General features: G+C 42.5%; 1 protein-coding gene across 1 annotated transcript in view; it reads left to right on the top strand.

Annotated features, from left to right (window-relative positions):
• thsd7ab (thrombospondin, type I, domain containing 7Ab) overlaps positions 1-21,436 on the top strand; it is a 110,174-nt gene that overhangs the window by 72,125 nt on the left and 16,613 nt on the right. The window contains exons 15-23 of the mRNA XM_061777817.1: positions 531-725; positions 1,033-1,299; positions 7,183-7,362; positions 9,833-9,971; positions 10,585-10,738; positions 11,749-11,890; positions 13,913-14,028; positions 16,206-16,323; positions 17,585-17,730. Of these exons, the coding sequence (XP_061633801.1) occupies positions 531-725; positions 1,033-1,299; positions 7,183-7,362; positions 9,833-9,971; positions 10,585-10,738; positions 11,749-11,890; positions 13,913-14,028; positions 16,206-16,323; positions 17,585-17,730 (1,457 nt within the window). The remainder of the gene's footprint in view (positions 1-530; positions 726-1,032; positions 1,300-7,182; positions 7,363-9,832; positions 9,972-10,584; positions 10,739-11,748; positions 11,891-13,912; positions 14,029-16,205; positions 16,324-17,584; positions 17,731-21,436) is intronic.

Raw genomic sequence — 21,436 nt, 5'->3', positions numbered from 1 at the left:
TGAAAATAGTCATTAGGTTCTGTGTTTGAAGCTTACAGAAAAGTGACTTTTGTTCAATGAAGACGAAAATAAAAATGCAAACGCTGGGTTCGTTGAGCACTAAATTGTTCTTTGCTGTTTCTGAAAACATACATTTGGTACAAGTTGGATTTGATGTTTGTAAAAGCACGTATGGTTGGTTCATTACGGACTGAAACTGTCTGACGTTCACGAAAAATGTATTCTAGATTTATTGAGAACTCTAAATTGTCTTTGTTTACATTTACATTTGCTGAAGACTGAACGAAAACATACGCTGGGTTCATTGAAGACTATGTAAGAAAAAACGATGTTCATGAAAAAAACAAAACACTTTTTTACGTTTTGAGGGCTACAAATATTGCGTTCTACTTATTTATATTTTCTCACTTGCAGTGTTTTTTCTGAAAATGGATGTTCTTGAACTGAAATTGTCCCCTGACAACACGGACGTCTTGCCGAGCGCCCCCTTTCTTTGACTTCCTCTGACTTGTGTCCTATGGTGCGTCCAGCCCTGTCGTGTCGGCAGCCGGATGGAACGCAGGTGGACGTGGCCGAGTGTCTGCAGCTGGCCCGCAGCATGCCCGCCCTCACCCAGCGCTGCCAGCTGCCCTGCCAGGACGACTGCCAGCTGACCAACTGGTCCAAGTTCTCGTCCTGCTCGGCCGACTGCGTGGGGGTGCGCACCCGGAAGAGAGCGTTAATCGGTAAGCTCCTTCGTCATCCTATTATGGGGGTTTCTGAAACACCATAAGATCCCACTAAATAGAGCCAAACCCCCTGTCTCGTATAAAAGTAGTACTTTGGTGCCATCTTGTACCAAAGAACTATGCTGAGGTGAGGGGAGGAGCTTCTAGGAGACATATCATCTAGGTCTCCGATCACCGGGACATTTGCTTCAGCTCGGCCCCCTTCGCACCACTGCGTAGGCTGCTCTAGTCTTAAAACTATGTAAAAATGTGCAAGAGCTTTGGTTAACAAACATTACAAATTCATTTCACTTGTTTACGTTAGGGAGGAGCAAGAAGAAGGACAAGTGCAAGAACACGCAGATGTACCCTCTGAGCGAGACGCAGTACTGCCCGTGCGACAAGTACAACGCCCAGCCGGTGGGCAACTGGTCCGACTGCATCTTGCCCGAGGGGGCCCGCGCCGAGAGCACCCTGGGGCTGAAGGTGACGGGTGACGTCAAGGAGTGCGGGCAGGGCTACCGGTACCAGGCCATGGTCTGCTACGACCAGGACGGGCGCCTGGTGGAGACCGCTCGATGCAACAGTCACGGTGAGACATCAAATACATCCCAAATTAGACATATCTTGAAAATGATACAGACAGCAAAGATATCCCAGACATTATTATACACATACACATGGAGATTGTATACATTTTTGACATCCAAGACATGTACAGTATATCTTGGGAGTTTATACACATCATAGACGAGGACATCAAAGACATCAAATAAATAGATATAGATATCCTGGACATTATACATATAATAGACACAGACATCGTAGACAGCATTCAAAGATTTCGTAGACATCGACGCACGAGACCCTTTTTGGCATTTAACATATCGAGATTGTAGACGTAGACATTGTAAACATGCTGAGATATTCTGGAAATTCGAGATACCACAGGCAGACACATTGTAGGCAATACTGTATTCGTAGACTTCATAGACATGATAAGACATGGAGATTTTGACATTACAGAAATTACATCATAGATTTAGTAGTATAAACATAGACATCTGAAATATCGTAGAAATCAGACAATAATTCTTCATATTGTAATGAATTGAATTGTTGCGTGTTTCTCGGATTGCGTTGTTGTCTCTGGCACTTTTTCCCGCCGACGCACACAAATTGAATCAGCCGCACTGGCACACTTACTGCAGCCGCAATCTTCGATCTTGTGTTTTGTCGCAAAACTGGTTTTGTGTTGTTCTCTTATGTGAAAAGAATGCTATGCATCAGCTTTTTGGAGCCCACAAAAAGCATCAGTCTGGGTTTTTAAATTCAAACGACGACTTCCATGAAGGTGGAATTTTGTGACTGAAGTCAGCACGCATTCATCTGCTCCGATGTGGAAAGTGCCCGCTTGTTGGATAACCACGTATTTTTTATTTTAGTTACTTCATCCAGTGTACCAAATGTTTTTACCTTGCCTGCATCTTATTGCTGCTACTGGCACAAAAACCTGCGTTTTGTGAAAAGCTTATCTGAGGCGAATGGCTTTTGTTTGACAATTTAGCAGCCCTCCTTTTCCGCCTCCTTCGCATCCAACTTGTCAGCTCTTATCTGGGAATCGGAAGCGCTTCAAGCGGAGAATTCCGGAGGCTGGTTAGGAAATTGCCACCAAACAGAACACGTCAGACGTTCGAATCGGATGAACGCAACCAAAACAAAGACGTTTACAAGAGGTGGATTTGTTGAATTTCTTCCACTTTATTCTTCGTCCTCGCCAACATTGTTTTTGTTGGACGTGAACCTTTTTTCTTTGACATGACGCCTGCAGCCAAGATATCCTCTGTCTTGCTGTTATATATATATATTTTTTTTTGTTTCGCCCTCAGTTGAAAATAAGGTATCACAAAAAGGTGCCAAGTCAACACTGTCAGAGATGTTGAGAAAAACACATTCGGTTGGTGGAACACTCAGTTTTGGCTTTAATATTTTGAAAACAATTACGTTGGGTCTATTGATCTCAAAATGTTCTTTGATGTTGACAAAAAACATAGGTTCCGTTCGTTGGCGGACAAATTTGTCTTTGATGTTTACGAAAACGTTTGTTCAATTGTTTGATGTTTTTAAGAAAACGTACATTGTGATCGTCAAGGACTTGTTTGTCTTTGAATTTTTTGACTTTATTGAGGTCTAATTTGTCTTTGTTGTATAGGAAAACGTTCGTTGCGAACTAGAGTGTCTCTGATGTTTACAAAACAAACATCCCCGTGCATTAGGAGCTCGTTTGTCTTTGAAGTTTACAAAAGCACACATTAGTTTTACAAAATCATTTATGTTAGGGCCACTGAAGACTAAATTGTCTTCGATGTTAACGCAAATGTACGTTCAAGTCATTGAGGAATCTTTGTTTTTTAAGAAAACAGTTTTCAGTTCATTGAAGACTAAGGTGTTTCATTTTCCTGGAAAAACGTACATTGTGTTCATCGAGGATGACAGAAGTTTGTTGTGGGCTAATTTGTCTTGGATGTTTCTGAAAACATGGTAGTTGCAGACTAAGGTGTCATTGATGTTTACAAACAGACGTCCCGGTGAGAACTTGTTTGTCTTTGATGTTTATGAAAACACAATCTGTTGAATTTCTGTCACGTCCTCCTTCATCGTTGCGAACGTTGCTCTCGTTGGACGTGGCCTTTCCTCGTTGTTGACACGATGCCTGCAGCCGAATATCGTTGTGTAGAAAAACGCCTCGTTAGGTTAGCGGAGCACTCAAATTTGTCTGTGATGTTTACGAAAGCATGTCAGGTTTTTGGGACTCAAAATTGTCTTTGATGATGTTGACAAAAACTGTTACGGAAGCCTCTACACTGCTGTGCTCCAAAAAATGAGGAAAGAAATTTAGACTCTAAATTGTCTTCAGTGTTTACGAAAATGTGCACGTTAGCGAGTCAAAACTGTCTTTGATGTTTTCAAAATCTCATGTTAGGTTTTTTGAAAATTCGAAATTGCCTTCAATGCGTACGCACAATAAGTTAGTCAGGGACTGATTTGTCATTGTTTATAAAAAATATTCCTTAAGTTCACTGAGGAAAAAAAATAGGTTCAATTCCTAAAAGACTAAGGTGTCTTTGATTTTCATGGAAAACATGCATTGTTGTTTGTCGAGGACTAGTTTGTCTTTGACGTTGAAGGAAGCATGTATGTTAACATTTTGAGGATTAGTTTGTCTTCGATGTTTATGAAAACATTGTTTGTTGAGGACGAAGGTGTCATCGTTGTTTGGACTCTAAATGATCTTTAATATTTAAAAAAAACAGTCAAGATCGTAAATGAGTTAGTCAATTTGTCTGATGTTTACAAAAACAATAAATTGAGGGCTCCATCGTCTTTGACGTTATTGAAGAAAATACTCACGTTCAGTTTGTTGAAGACGAAGGTGTCTGATTCTCACAGAAAAACATCGTTGTTCTTGTAGAAAAGAGAAATGTGCAGTGGCTGCGAAGCTTTGTTATTACATTTCTCTTCACTTTTAGCCAGCACACACACACACACACACACACACAGGCTTTTAAGACCCTGTTGTTGTTCAGACCCAGGGGAGTACAATGTGTTGTTGTTCCGCCTTCGATTAGTAAAATCAATGAGTTGGTGAGGCAGCAGAATGGAGCGTCTCCCTCACAAACATCCGCAAGTGTCACTTTACCGCCTTCACCTGAAAACACAAACCCTGTCATTCAGAACATCCAAATCAGCATTCTGCAAAAGTTACCAAACACCATGTCGTTTTAAGTTTTTATCATACCTTACATCGCTGTCATAAACTGTTGCACACCAACATCAACATCAACACAACACTTCCCGAAAATCATGTTCAATCGCTAATTTAGTTTGCATAAACAAAACAAAAAAATCCATAATTGATTACGCCGTCATTCATGAGAGTGTTACGGACACAACACCGTCATCTTCTCAAACTTTTTTTTTAGAGCCGTGAATGACGCAATATATTCATTCATTCATTCATAAATCTTCCGTTCCGCTTCTCCTCTCGAGGGTTGCGGGCGTGCCGGAGCCTATCCCAGCTATCTTCGGGCGAGAGGCGGGGTACACCCTGAACAGGTCGCCAGCCAATCGCAGGGCACATAGAAACAAACAACCATTCACACTCACATTCACGCCGATGGGCAATTTAGAGTCTTCAATTAATCTACCGTGCATGTTTTTGGGATGTGGGAGGAAACCGGAGCACCTGGAGAAAACCCACGCAGGTATGGGGAGAATATGCAAACTCCACACAGGCGGGGCCGGGATTTGAACCCCAGTCCTCAGAACTGTGAGGCAGATGTGCTAACCAGTGGTCCACCGTGCCGCAGGTTGATGCAATGCAAAAAAGGCAGAACTTAATCTGCACGCAAAGCAGCTAGCTGTCAAGTCAGACATTTTTTTTCTTAATTCCCCCCACCTTTCTGCCTTTCTTTCCGTGACTCACAGCCGACAACGAGGCGCTCTAAGGTCGCAACGCCAGGCCGAAAAGCCAGGTCCACATGCTGGCTGTCACATCAGACTTTTAAAAAAATGTGCCCTCTCTTAATGCTTTTTGCCTTTTTGACCTTGTCATTTGGGCACTTATTAAGGCTGACGACGAGGCACTCTAAAGCGGCCATGCCACTTGACTATGCGAAGGGAAAATTTTCTGGGTGTAGGTATACTTACTGGGTGTCACAACTGCGCCACACAACAGCCAATGCTAACGAAGGCACACAAGTTCTTGAAAGGAGGCGGCGGGGCAACTAATCCTATTTTAGCCACGCCCCCAAAAAAATGGAAAACTAAACAGTTTATTGCTATAGCTTCACATTTGATTACTAAATAGTTCAGTCTTTGCATGTTTTCAGCGATGATCATGTATAATGGATATAGAAACAAAATGTCTGAATTCACTTTACAGGGTCTATAATTGAATTTCTTCACCCACGTATTCACCACTGTCTATTTGTCCTTTAAGGCAGAGTCTCTCCCATTTGACCATTTCAAACACGACTGAGGAATTCTAAAAACCAAAACAAAGATTCGCAATTTCTCAGCTGATATGGCAATAAAATGTGACTTATTCTCTTATCGCGCTGTGCCACGAGTCTTCCTCTGTGCCCTTGAGTGGAGATGAGTCACCGTGGCACAGGAGATTTAATGCACCCAACAGGTGGTTGGCCCTGGAGACTATATACGGTATGCAGATGAGACTTGTGATTTATGATGGCGCACGCCTTCCTTCACAAACGAACACTCTGCTGGGGTTGTGGGGTTGGCATACATAAGAAGAAGAAAGAGGCAGCGTTGGCGTGAAAATGAAAAGAGAGTGCTCCAGAAAAGCACCACCACCTGCCCTGACGAGTTTATTCACAGGAAATCACAATAAAGGTCCGAGTTCTGGGCATACAGCGAACCAGCGTTTATTGAGGGGGAGACGTTGTAACCCGCCTGTGATTCGCAGTACGAGGAACTGTCAAGACGATCAAGGAATTTTGGAGATAAATTTGCTCGTAAAATATAGTGAGTGAGTTTTTGGTTTTTTTTTAATGGTAATGTAAGTAATAAAGAAACACCTAATTTCCAGCTGTGAATTGTCAGTATTTTTTCATGTATTACTTTTATCACTTTATTTTTGTTGCTATCCGCAGTCATCTACGAGCGCAATAAAACAGCAGATTAAGCGCATCAAAGACACGTCTGCGGTGAATCTTTTTCCTTGCCATCCGCTGTGATCTGCGAGGAGGATGTTTGTGTGGCCATCTGTAAGGATGTTAGCCACATCAAAGACACATCCATGGCTGAGTCTTTTTCATTGCTATCCAATGTGATCTATGAAGACATTAAATGCATAAAGGACCCATCAGTGGTGAATCATTTCCATTGGGTATCTGCGGTGATATGTGAGGATCTTAAACATGTCAAAGACACACCCATGGTGAATCTTTTTCATTGCAGTGGTGATTTGTGAGCACATTTACCCCATCTGTGGTGAATCTTTGTTCTTGCTCTCTTGTTATGGGGTTTGAAGACGTTAATCACATCAAATACACATCCACGGTGAATCTTTTTCATTGCTATCTGTGATGATCTGTGAGTACGTTTACCACATTAAAGACGCATCCACGGTGAATCTTTTTCATTGCTATTCCTGCTAGCCGCTGTGATCTGTGAGAATGTGTAACACACCAAAGACGAGTGTATGGTGAATCTTTTTTATTGCTAGCTATCCGCCCTTCCTGAAATGGATTCAAGTGGTACTGCAACTTTTGGAGCCTGTAGCTGATTTGTGTGAATTCATGTTCAACTGTAGTGACGGTTGATTATGCAGCTCAGGGCCTGGGTCTCTTAATAACTCACTCTCCTAATGAGTAGCCAACACAGAGTCTGGACCGGCCCAGACAAAATCATAATAATCAGGAGTAATGAATTGAGGTTTTTGTCCCGGTAGGTTACATTGAGGAGGCGTGCATCATTCCCTGTCCTTCTGACTGCAAGCTGAGCGAGTGGTCCAACTGGTCGCGCTGCAGTAAGTCGTGCGGCAGCGGCGTCAAAGTGCGCTCCAAGTGGCTGAGGGAGAAACCTTACAACGGGGGAAGACCCTGTCCCAAGCTGGACCACGTCAACCAGGTGGGAGACCCGTACTAATGCAGTCACCCCTCGGCATATTGTGATTCGCTTTTCGCCATCTCACTGTATTGCAGATCTTTAAATTATACATATCTAATTTTATATTTCAGACTTTTTGCTATATCGTGGGATTTTGTGCATGAAGCTAGGGGCTACTGGTGTCCCTCTTAATACAGAGGGTCCCCAAAAAATACTCACTCAGTACTCACTCTTTGACGAGGGGAATTAGGGCCGAGGGGGGTGAAGACTAAAGTGAACCTCCGTTTATCGTGGAGGTGACGTCCTGAAAGCAATAAAAGTATTGATTTGGCACCATCTTGTGGTATCTTGTTGACCAGGAACAATGTTGAAATGAGTTGAGAAGCTCCATGGAGACAAAAATAGTGTTTTGCCCCCATCTTGTGGCATCAGTAGGCATTTATAAACGTTTTGGGAGGGTGTCAGTTTGCGGCAGGCCTCAGTTCCTATCCCCCGCTAAAAACGTGGGGAACACTACTATAAATCTCAGCCTTAAAAAAAAGAGAATTAAACGTATAATTAAACACCAAATTGTTCAAGCACACCATAAAATAGTGTTCTAACAAAAGTCTGCTAGCTTAATGCTAAAATATAATGCATAGACGGTCTAATGGGGATGAGCACGGACGGCTGTTACGATAATTCCAAACCTTTAAACAACTCCTCTTTGACACACATGGAACAGCAACACATTCAAACAGAGCAGAGCTTGTTACTAACCAAAACAGAAGCACATATGACGGAACCTTAACAGTCTTTCAGATGAATTACAGTGTTTGCGCATGTTGTTGTGCCCAGAGGTGGGTAGTAACATGCTACATTTACTCAAGTAACACTTTGGATACATTGCACTTGTCAGAGGAGTTTCATTGCACTTTTTATTTTTACTTGAGTATTTCTGTTAAGAAGAATCAATAGTTTTACTCTGTTACAATGATCGACATGCCGCTCGCTACTTTTATTTATCCGTTATTGCACGCGCGATCTATTCTTAGACTTCATCTTCGACTTCCTAATAGGGCGCTGTTGCACCAATCCAATGTGATCACGAGTGTCATTTGACTCCAATTCACCATTCAGATGGCATAAGGCAGTCACGTGACCGCACACCAAGCCTTCACGGGCCAATCAAATTGACTCATTTTGGTGGGGGAAAAAACAGCCCCGTAAGTTTTTACTTTGCAGGCTCTGGAAAACAATATCTTTATGATGCGGTGTAGTCTTGTGTCTGCCCAATTTCAGCCCACTTCTAACTTGAGAAAACACCTTGCAAGTAAGTTGCAGATGTTTCTATTGTTGTTTTGGCAGTGCATTAAAAAACTCACTGTAAAATATACTTCTTTGGGGATGCGTGCCATGCTGTAATTTTAATCTCTCTTGCTCGCTCCCTCGCACGCACGCACGCACGCACACACACACACACACACACACACTATCAATAAGTCTGCTCAGCAAACAGCTTCTTCATTCAGTCATTTGTTTCTTGATCATGATCATGTTTCATGTGTTGTTGGTTTTTGGGCACTTCAAAATTTAAATGGTGGCAGGTCTGTGCGGACTCCCATATATTTTTAATTTGAATTTGATTTGACGTTGATGCTGATTTTTTTACTCTTAGTTAGTAGTGTACTTTTTTCATTTAGTACTTTCTTACTCTTACTCAAGTAAATATTTGTTGGACTATATTACTCTCACTTGAGTTATATTATTCTAAAGTAACCGTATTCTTACTTGAGTACAATATTTGGCTACTTTATCCACCTTTGGTTGTGCCTGTATTTAGACTCCAGTTTCCCCTGAGATTTGTGGGGTATTGCAGTAAATCCCCCCCCCCCCAACCCCACTAAATGATTCCAAAAATCAAAGCCTTCCGCCAAATACATGCCTCACCCCAATGAGCAGCGGAGTGCTTTTTATGACAGTGTAATGATGCCAATGGTGCAGAGAGTGGAGTTGATTATTAATGAGTTAGCAGCGGAAGCTCGCTGTGGTTATTGCAGCTCCTGCACATTTTTATGCTGAGCCGCGACTGCGCAAAAAGTGTCCACTTTTCACACTCTTAATGTCAATGCTAATGTTATTGTCACAGTGTCACACTTACACCCGCCTGCAACATAGCAGCACAAATTCCTGCCCAAATGTCCTCTGGATACTTTGTGTGTGTATGTCCTGTGTGTTTGTGTGTAATATAGAGAGAAAATGTATCCGCATTTATATGTGCAACTATATATATGTTTATCTGTGTGTGCTTTGCTTAGCTTTGCTTCTTAATCCTCATGTCTCCTTTTATTCCCGTCCTCCCTCCGCCGGACTCCTGGACGATGCCGGCCACTGCAGGCTCAGGTAACAACTCCTGTTTCTCCGTCTTTCTTTTCTACCATAATAGCGTATTTTAATACATCTCCATGACAGCGTCATTCAAAAAAGGTATCGATTAACGTATGGACGCGGTCCTCAGGTGTACGAGGTAGTGCCGTGCCAGAGCGACTGTAATCAGTACGTGTGGGTGGCCGAGCCCTGGAGTGTGTGGAAGGTCAGCAACGTGGACCTGAAGGAGAACTGCGGAGAAGGCGTCCAAACCAGAAAAGTCCGGTAGGAATCTCATACTGTACTGGAGAACTCATATTTACAGTAGTTATAAAAGTGAACGTCTACGCACGCGTCAGATTTGGCTTTTGCCATAAATGACGACAAACATTTCTGTCTGTTTGCGTTCACTGGACAGCCTTGAAATAATAATGGATCGGTTTAACTCTGCTGTCAAGCTGCAGGTCAAAGTGACTAACTAGCTAACTAACTAACTAATGAACCAACCGAACGTGACCAAGAAATTAAAGGTTTTGGGCTTGATTTTAGGCGCCCCTCAAAAATCCAGAAAACTCAAATGGTGAAAAAGACTTTTTAGTTTTTACATCTCAACAATTCAGGACTAAAATGGTTGTCAGTCTTTGCACGTTTTCATCATTTTCTTCAAACATAATTAATGTATTTAGAACCAAAACTCTGAGATGACTTTACAAGGTCTGACCAACTCACTAACCAAAGAACCCACTGACCAACTAACTACCTAACTAATGAAACAACTAGCTAAAGAGCCTAACTGACTGACTGACTGACCGAGCAACTAGCTTAAACAACCAGCCAACAACCAATTAGTCAACCTAACTATCTGGGTAGTCTACTAATTGAGCGCTCGCCGTGACAGGTGTATGCTCAACACCATCGACGGGCCATCGGAGGCAGTGGAGGACTACCTGTGCGACCCCGAGGAGATGCCCCTGGGGGCCCGCGAGAGCCGGCTGCCCTGCCCCGAAGACTGCGTCCTCAACGACTGGGGCCCCTGGAGCCGCTGCCGTCTGGTGAGAGCACACAAAAGCTCTCGTAATGTCACGAATATTTAGTGGGAGGCTGTGTTGTGTTTGTCGAGCGGGACCTTTCTTTTTTGGGGAAAAGACGTGTGCACTGAGATGTTGCAGGAAAGGACTTGATAGATCACACACACACACACACACACACGCACATGCACGTCATGGTGTGTTCACCTGGGAAGCGAGGTGATTGATGACTCACACCACAATCGACACACACACACACGATACAAAAATCCACATTGCTGTGGTAATGTAGCCGCATTTAGAATGACAACGTCTTCATTACCTTACCGTGAGACAAGTTATTGCAGTATATTATGTAATAGGATAAAAAAAAAAATCTGCATACGCTTCAATTTCACGACATGATCAATACTCTGTAACCGTAATCGTTAATAAATGATGGCTTCAATATTTATTTGAAAGTATTTCTTGCATCAACCTTGTAATGGCTGATGCATTTGCAGCCAAATGTCTTCTCTCGCATGCTATTTTTATATTTCCTGTATGCACTATTGCTGCTGAAATGATGCACATTTCCCCATTGTGGGACTAATAAAGGTTCATTCATGTAATTTTAAATGATTGGCTCATTTTCTCAAGTGACATAGCAGCGGTGACGTACTCCCATCATTTTCGGTCTCCGCTCCTTTACAGCTATCAAGCATCCAGCAAGTGACAACAGAGCCACCAAAATGTCTTTTTTTCTTTTTTTAAAGAAAAAGATTAGTAATGATGTGACAGCCTTGATGTTTCTGGAAGAGTAGGAACAAAAACCTCTGGGTAAGTGTGTGTCAACGGGCGGGTTCGATGTCAAAAGGACAAAAAGTCAAGAGGAGGCTAAGTAAGGTGAGAATGTGGGAAAAGAGCTTTGACAGTTTCTTGCTATATTTCATAGTGTTTGTGAAAAACCCCTATTGAGTTTCAAGACCATCTGACCACAAGTACGTCAACGATAAAAAGTACAATTTGACTCTTCGCTTTTTGTCTGATTTCAGCCGTGCACCAGAAGCAACGGTCGCATTCGTGCGGCGTACACGCTGCGCTCGCCTAGCGCGGGGAGACTTTGTCCCGACACCACCGAAGAGGAACCCTGCGGCCTCAACCTCAACTGCTTCAACTACTTCTACAACATCACAGGTAGGCCTCGCCTGTACCATAACAGCACACCATTCATTTGCCGATAGACGTGCGGCTCTTGATTTTTGAGGGATTTGAAATGATCATGCTAATGGCCACGTAGCTTTATTCCAGCTTGTCAATTGTCTGAACAAAAAATGATGTGGTGTTTTGCAATTGCGGTGTTGCCTTCAATGCCAGCTGAAGTGTGACTTGGACCCCCCCCCCCCCACACACACACACACACACACACACACACAAAACACACACAAAGCAACCTTCGCCATGCAAGGGTTCATTCCAGCCAAGCGCGTCATTGAATCAAAGTCACGGTGGAAAGCATCCAAGTTGCACCTTCTCATCTCGTGTTGTTATCCCTTTCAGTCCCACAGTAGTGCACCACACCTCCCAGGAAGAGCACACACACACACACACACACTACCTGTGTTGTTGTTTTGTTGTTCCTAAACAAACCGGCTGTAGCTAAAAACAGACTTAGTTGCCCTCCCCAATGTCATTTTTTTAAATAGATTTTTGTACAAAGCAGCCGATACACTGTGCCTTGAATAGCAGCCGCATTGGTTTGTTTCAGTTTTTATTTTTATTTATTTTTGTTTTTGTTTCACCAATTCTATTAGTGGTGGGCTGTCGTTCTGATATGGACAATGCCTGAAATAAATCTTTGAAGAGGTCAGACAGTCCACATTGTGACCTGCAGTAAATGGACTTTCTGGCCCCCCGAGGTGTCAAATCGATTTTTATACCTCCCCATATTTAAATATCAATGCACATAATGCAGATCAATATACATAATGCAGACAGAAAAATGGGGGGAATCTATACACAGGAAATATATTACTCCGGAAACAGCACTAAAAGATTGAGACAGAGCTGCATTAATTTTGTCATGTAATCTGTATTATATATAAAATAGCTATTGTGCAATTCACTCTATTAACATTAATTTTGAAATTCAATCTGTGTCAAATATCAAATACATATTGAAATAGGTATAGACACAAATAAAAATGACTCTAAAAATTTGAATTCAGTAAGAATTATGAGCTGGTTGGACCACGTCTGTACTGTAATTCATCGACTGCCGTGGACGTTTATATTTGTCAACTAGAATCAAACTGTTTACTGCACCGACGTATATATTCGTGGTACGTTTTTCAACGGGTAGGCCTGGAAGAGGGTCTCACCCAGCTTGTCTGTGAAATTCAGGTTTGACTCATAGGTCCCTGCACATGGCGGGTTTTGCGTCGCTTTGGATTTGAGATCAGCACAGCTTTTGAGTAGAAGATAAACATTGGGCGGTAAATCTCAGCTTGTCACGTCAATTATGAGAGAGAGAGAAATACAGTATCAACACGTTGGAAGTCAGACAAGTTTAGGCACCTGACAGTTGAACAAAGTATGTATGTATGTATCGTAAAAACAGAGCATGCGTGTTGCCATAGGGAGGAGAAAGTTTGTGTTGCAATTGGGAGCAAAGATTCACGGAGTAGCTGACGAACGCCATTTAAATAATGTCACTGACGTTCATGCGATGAGTCAGCGTCGCTCCCTCCGCATTTCTTAGTCGTATATATCTGTAGATAAATTATCATTTTGCCATAAAAAGCCCTTTCTCTGTTTTTTTTTTTTTATAGTTTGAGGTGTCACAAAAGCAACAAATGGTCGTGTCTAAGTCACTGTTCTGCTTGATGTTTCCTTTTTCTTTTACAAAAAGCACATTTTTTCGCTTTTTGGTTAGAAATCAGTGTTTTCGGTGAAACCAATCCATTTCTACTGCTCGAAAAAATGTTGTTGGTGAAATAAGACTTCGAATCTTAGATTATCTCAGAACACAATGTTGTGTGGGTGTGGGAAGATCAGTCTAAATGCTCTAAAACGCCTGAGATTAAGGAGAACTGCGTTGAAAACGGCTGCCAGTGAATAAGTTCATTTACATTTTTCGATGCAATGATGGTCCAGCGTGAAGTCTGAAGCCATCTATCCTCAATGCCTATTTTTTCTTTGTATTTATATTTGGTTCAGACTGGAGCACGTGTCAGCTGAGTCCAAATGCCGTGTGCGGGCGGGGAATCAAGACACGCATGCTGGACTGTGTTCGCAGCGACGGCAAATCAGTGGACATCAAGTTCTGTGAGGAGGTGTGTCACCTTTGTCCTTCTTCCTCATTTTCCTAATGACGGTGTGCAATATTGTGCAATTCCCATGCGGAATTGTAATCATTCATAACGAGTCTCCGGTTCCTGTAATTGTAGCCCGCAGCGACGTTTGGCTTACAAAGCTTGTGATTTTACTCTGCTGCACATCATGAAGTAGTTCCAAAGGCTAATGGGAGTCGTAGTGCCACCGTGCGGTGACATCGTAGCGAGACACCAAACCGTGACATTGTAGCATAACATTGTAGAGGTAACATCGTAGCATAATGCCATAGCGTAATGTCGTAGCATAACGGCACAGCATAACAATGTCGTGGCTTAAGGTCGTGGCGTAACGTCGTAGCGTAACATCGTAGCATCACATCATAGTGTAATCATAGCGTGATATCACAGCTTGACATGCAAGACTAAACATTATTTCATAACATCGTGACACCGTAGCGTAATTTAACGTAATGAAATAGTGTCGTACGAAGTGTGACATTGTAGCGTGACATCACAGCTTCACATCGTAGTGTGACATTGGTGCATAATATTGTAGCGTAAAAACATAGTAGCCATCGTAGTGTGATGTCGCACCATAACAGCATAAAACAGGTTGTAATAACATAGCCTAATAACTAGAGCTATCACTCTCAAATCTTGGGAGAATCGATTATCCTATAGATATTTCATTGAGTACTCGAGTAATCACTACTCCTCCCCCCCAAACAAATGTTTTCAAAAATGTTTTTTTTTTTACTAACATGCATTTTGTTATCATATATGAGGACTGGACTTCTCTCCTTAAACTGCATATGTTGGTACTGAGTGTATGATATAAACTCTGTACAGAATTTGAGGCAACAAAATCAGCCTTTGTTAAACGGTTAGCTTTCACGATTAGCATTAGCGTGCTACCGATTACCATTTTCGGTAAAAAAGAAAAACGATAACTACCATTGAGCTCACTCATACATCATGTTCCGCATATTGGGGTGGAAAAAACGCTGGGGAATGGCTGGAACCGCATTTTCACAGAGAGTAACTAACTTTGAACAACAAAATCACTGCACACATCACTTCAGAACATGGGCAGGTTCCATCCATCCATTTTCTGAGCCGCTTCTCCTCACGAGGTTCGCGGGCGTGCTGGAGCCCAACCCAGCTGTCATCGGGCAGGAGGCGGGGTACACCCTCAACCGCTTGCCAGCCAATCGCAGGGCACATACAAACAAACAACCATTGACACCCACGTACACACCTACGGGCAATTAACCTACCATGCATGTTTTTGGGATGTGGGAGGAAAGCGGAGTGCGCGGAGAAAAGCCCACGCAGGCACGGGGAGAACATGCAAACTCCACACACGCGGGGCCGGGGATTGAACCCCGGTCCTCAGGACTGTGAGGCAGACGCTCTAACCAGTCGGCCACTGTGACATGGGCAGGTTAAAAGTATATTATTATTATTAATACATATTTGTAATATAAGCTAAGATAACCTTTATTAGTCCCACAATGGGGACATTTGCATCGTTTCAGCAGCAATTGTGAATATGGGAAATATAATTATGTAATATAAATAGCATGGAAGAGGAGACATAATTGCATTTCTGTTCACGTACAAGAAGTACAAACCAAAACTATTGTCCATACCTACACTATCCAATTCAGTCTATCAGCAATGTTGTTTGTTTGCAAAATCGAGTGCTAAGTTTTCATTTTGACCTTTGCGATTTGCTTAATTTGCTTTAACAGACTTGTGTTTTTTTGTTACCAGGGTTGCAAACAGAATTGGCAAAGGTGAATTAAGCCTTAGACACAGAGATGTTTGATGATGGAACGTCGAAATCTCATATACTGGTGCAACTGCGCCCACCATTACGAGGGTGATGTAATAAAAAGTTCAGACAAATTTGGAGAAATTGAATTTTTATAGGTTGGCAGCTCTGCAAATATATATAACATCATGTCGTGCCATGATGTCATGCTAGGATCTGAGGCTAGGACGTGACGCTCACCACGATGTCACCTTATGTTGTTACGCTACAGCGTTAGGAGACGATGTTACACTAAGAAGTTGTGCGAGAATGTTATCCTTTGACGTTACGGCGTTACGCTACCGCATTACACCACTGCGTTATTACGCTATGTTATTACACTTTACGTGCATGTGTGCAGCTGAACCTGGAGAAGAAGTGGCAGATGAACATCTCCTGCGTGGTGGAGTGTCCCGTCAACTGCCAGCTGTCCGAGTGGTCGAGCTGGTCTGAGTGCTCGCAGACCTGCGGTCTAGATGGTAAGTGATGCGTGACACTTTGATGCGCTAAAAAGTCGCACTATTGTCACGTAAAACACTTAACAAGTAACACACACATGTATTTACCTCACACTTTTGCTCACAGGCTAGCAAGCAAGCTAACATTTTCACTCTGCATTAATTAAGCCAACGGCCATTGGAAAACAAACAGGAAGTAGAAGCCTCACAAAATCAAATCAAAGACCTGAGTCTAAGCCCACGTCCACAAAAAGTTGTCCAATCAAGTCAACGGCAATAGGTGAAGCAAACAGGAAGTAGAAACCTACCCAAATAAAACATCCAAATTCCTGTTCTTTGGTCACAAAAAGTTGGGCAGTGTAACCATCAGGCCAATGAAAAAAACAACAACAGGAGGTAGAACCTACAAAAATAAAGGATCAAAATGATTGTGCCCCACCCCCTCATTGCTGTTGGCACGATTGATCAGCTTGCCCGCAAAACCTTGATTGAGGTATGCGTGCGTGCGTGCGTGCGTGCGTGCTTCTCTGGATACAAGTGTATGCGTGGGATGAAAGGTTCTGCCGATTGTCAAGGTGCGCGTGCACTTGATGGAAACGGGGTTGCTTTCAAACGTGCACTGTTACGTCATGAGTTCTATTTTTAGACCTGCTCTCGTCTGTCCTCTGATCAATGCTCTGGATTTGCTCGTTAAGAAAAAGTTGGCTGATTGATGAAGTAAAATTAAAAGAGCAACGGATGGCAGGAGCTCAGGCAATTAAAAAATCAATAAAATAATAAAAACTTTTTAGAAAAGTTATTTTCTGAAATTTAAATGTGTTTAAAGCGTGAGAGGAATAAAAGTCTTTGGAAAAAATGGTTTATATGTTGTCTCTCGTCCCGGCCCCGCCTGTGTGGAGTTGGCATGTTCTCCCCGTGCCTGCGTGGCTTTTCTCCGGGCACTCCGGTTTCCTCCCACATCCCAAAAACATGCGTGCTAGGTTGATTGAAGACTCTAAATTGTCCGTAGGTGTGAATGTGAGTGCCGATGGTTGTTTGTTTAGATCTGCCCTGCGATTGGCTGGCGACCGGTTCAGGGCTCCAGCAGCCTGTGACCCTAGTGAGGAGAAGCGGTGAAGAAAATGGATGGATGTTGTCTCTCTATTTTTTCACCTATTGCATGTGGCTTTGGAACCCCCGGGAAAAACCGAGGTCGATTGCACCAAGAGCTCAATCTTTTCGGGAGAAATGCGGCTCAATGTGACTGACTGACTGACTGATGATGTCATTTCCCTTTATGCAGGCAAGATGTGGCGTCAGAGGTCCGTGGTTCAGGCCTCGCAGGGTGACGGTCGTCCGTGTTCGTCCCCGACGGAGCAGTGGAAGCCGTGTCCGGTGCGGCCGTGCTACCGATGGCAGTACAGTGCCTGGTCAGAGTGCCGCGTGGAGGTCTGTACAAATGGATGCATTTGAACCAAAATCGAAGTGTCATTCCTTCTTTCCGTTTTCAATCGACATTTGCAAAAGTATCTCATTATTTGATTTGTTTTTAAATGGAACATGGAAAATATCTGTACCAAAATTGCCATTTTCTTCACTTTTTACAGATATTACACTGAACAAAGTCTTTGTTTTGAATTTACGTCAATTGAACGTCTACATCAGTTGCACATTTTTTAAATGTGGTAAACTCCTATAATTTCCGAGGAGAAGACGGGATGAGAGGATGTTAAAACGATGAGGCAGAACCTTTTGAGGCAGACCACTTCCTTCCGCACCAAAACATTAGAGCAATCCATTTTGACAAAACAGGCTTACTAAAATGTATCTCACCGAACTATTTCCGTTCGTTATTGTCTAAACAACATCCAGACGTTCATCTTGAGGTGACATAATGCCGCACAGCTCCCGCAGAGAGAGGGAAGAGGCCGATTTTACAGGCAGTTGAGTGGTCAAGAGCATTAATAGATTGGTTCTCAACCTATTTTCGACACTATAAATGGGTTAATCTTACGTACAAATAACAGACAACAAGGGAACAGACCAATACTATTGGTGAAAAAATGGGAAATTGGCCATTTTTGGACATTACAAGGTTTCCGCCTGACACTGACGATACAGTATGTAATAACGAATTAGATTTTCAGTCATAACAGCGCTCATAACAGGGAAAACCACAACAGTGATGGCGCCACGAGTTTGACACACCTGCCCTAAGGGGACACGGGAATAAAAAAGAAACTCAATTGAAAATGCAATGTTATTTTACTGGATGAATTCTTGTCTTTTTTTATTTGCATAATCTCAATTTAAGGGCCCTCTTTCTCTTTGACTCCCTCCTTTGTTTGCCATTTCCCAAACAGCGGCGCGACTGTTTTACGAAATCTATCATAAAAGTGTTTTTCCCGTTTCCCGCTTAGGGACTCGGTAGCAAATCCCGTTTGCTGGCAAGCACTGATTTGATGTCTTTATATTTAGGCCAATCTCCAAGTAAAACGCCAGTACCCTCTCCTCTCCCCACGGGTGAATTTGTTTCATCGTTGTTGCGTTTGTTTACAGTCTGGTCAATGGGGTGGACTGACCCAAAAGTACATTATTAACATGAATGATTAATAACCGTGTTATCTCGCAAAAGTTGTTTTTTTCTCTATGTCCCCTGAAGGGTTCCTTCCATACAGGAGTGAGTTAGATATTTATATTCAATTTGTCGGGTGGTCTGGGAGTTTGTCCTTGATATTATATGACTGACGGATCATTTGATCGATGATGGCTGTGGTTCAACTTCTGACTCATTGTAACGGCTAACGAGCTACCGTAGATTTATTCATACTAGTTACCAAACTCCCGGGTTATGTAAACATGACCCGTGGCCCGTTTTTTCAATTTTGCATTTTTGATGGGACCCAAAAATTGAACCGTGAAAAACGTGTTTTTGGTGTGTTTGTGTGGGTGTTAGGTGAAAAGAACAAATAACCGAACGAGTCACTTTCAGATTTTTCAATTGGCAATGGAAAACTGAAAAAGGAACGAATGATACACGGATTACCAAATCTCACCATGAAAGCTTGATTTCCGGCTGTTAATCAATACATTGGTACCATAAAGCAAAATGTTGAGCAGACGGGAACATGAGCTCAATGGCCCATTTAACCGAGTGGTTCCTCGAAATTAACTTTATGGCATGTTCAATTATCCAACCTTTCTTCAAACCACACACCAGAGGAAGAAATTTACAGTTCATGTCCAGTATGGAATATTAAGAGAAGTCAAACCGGATCATCAACCTTGGCTGCCATGCTGTGCCCCCACACAATGATGAAAACTACAAACACAAATAAAAACAGAATACAATGATTTGAAAATCATGTTCAACCTATATTGAATTGAATACACTACAAAGACAAGATATTAATGTTCAAACTGATCAACTTGATTGTATTTAGCAAATAATCATTAATTTTGAATTTTATGGCTGCAACACGTTCCAAAAAAGCTGAGACGGGTGGCAAAAAAGAAAGTTGAGGAATGCTCATCAAACACCTGTTTGGAACATCCCACAGGTGAACAGGTGGGTGCCATGATTGGGTATAAAAGGAGCTTCCCTGAATTGCTCAGTCATTCACAAGCAAAGATGGGGCGAGGTTCACCTCTTTGCGAACAAGTGCGTGAGAAAATAGTCAAACAGTTTAAGGACAATGTTCCTCAACGTACAATTGCAAGGAATTTAGGGATTTCGTCATCTACGGTCCATAATATCATCAAAAGTTTCAGAGAATCTGGAGAAATCACTGCATGTAAGCGGCAAGGCCGAAAACCAACATTGAATGCCCGTGGCCTTCGATCCCTCAGGTGGCACTGCATCAAAAACCGACATCAATGTGTAAAGGATATCGCCACATGGGCTCAGGAACACTTCGGAAAAGCAATGTCAGTAAATACAGTTTCGCGCTACATCCGTAAATGCAACTTGAAACTCTACTATGCAAAGCAAAAGCCATTTATCAACAACAACCACAAACGCCACCGACTTCTCTGGGCCCGAGCTCATCGAAGATGGACTGATGCAAAGTGGAAAAGTGTTCCGTGGTCCGACGAGTCCACATTTCAAATTGTTTTTGGAAATTGTGGACGTCGTGTCCTCCGGGCCAAAGAGGAAAAGAACCATCTTGACCGTTATGGGGCTGTATTAGTGCCAACGGCATGGGTAACTTACACATCTGTGAAGGCACCATAAATGCTGAAAGGTACATACAGGTACATATGCTGCCATCCAAGCAACGTCTTTTTCATGGACGCCCCTGCTTATTTCAGCAAGACAATGCCAAACCACATTCTGCACGTGTTGCAACAGCGTGGCTTTGTAGTAAAAGAGCGCGGGTACTAGACTGGCCTGCCTGCAGTCTAGACCTGTCTCCCATTGAAAATGTGTGGCGCATTATGAAGCGTAAAATACGACAACGGAGACCCCGGACTGTTGAACAGCTGAAGCTGTACATCGAGCAAGAATGGGAAAACAAAGCTCCAACAATGTGTCCTCAGTTCCCAAACGTTTATTGAATGTTGTTTAAAACAAAAAGGTGATGTAACACGGTGGTAAACATGACCCTGTCCCAGCTTTTTTGGAACCTGTTGCAGCCATAAAATTCTAAGTTAATGATTATTTGCCAAAAACAATAACATTTATCAGTTTGAACATTAAATATCTTGTCTTTGTAGTGTATTGAATTAAATATAGATTGAACATGATTTGCAAATGATTGTATTCTGTTGGTATTTCTGTTTAACACAACGTCCCAACTTGATCGGAATTGGGCTTGTACAATTCTTGGCTATGTAGCTTCATTCGTCTGTCTAGTTTACAGGGTTCACATTTGGTATAGAGGACTGCTGCAAATTGTCAAATTGTGCCTAAAATGGCAAAATTCCTGTGCCTTTCCGAGCATGGCTGCTTGAGACTTCTTTATGACTGTATTCTTGAGAGACAAGGCCCCCAAATTTGATGTTGCTAAGTGAAAATCTGAGTTTTTAAAGTTTGGCATTTTTTGAATGGCAAATCATAGCATTTTGCCACAATGCTCTACCCACACGCAATGACAAAACCCGCAAAACCAGTCAATCTTCAAAGGACCCCTGAAAATGGCCGATTTGAATGAAA

The sequence above is a fragment of the Phyllopteryx taeniolatus genome, chromosome 6, assembly GCF_024500385.1.
Source record: "Phyllopteryx taeniolatus isolate TA_2022b chromosome 6, UOR_Ptae_1.2, whole genome shotgun sequence".
Lineage (NCBI taxonomy): Eukaryota > Metazoa > Chordata > Actinopteri > Syngnathiformes > Syngnathidae > Phyllopteryx > Phyllopteryx taeniolatus.
This window is presented reverse-complemented; position numbering and strand designations above follow the sequence as displayed.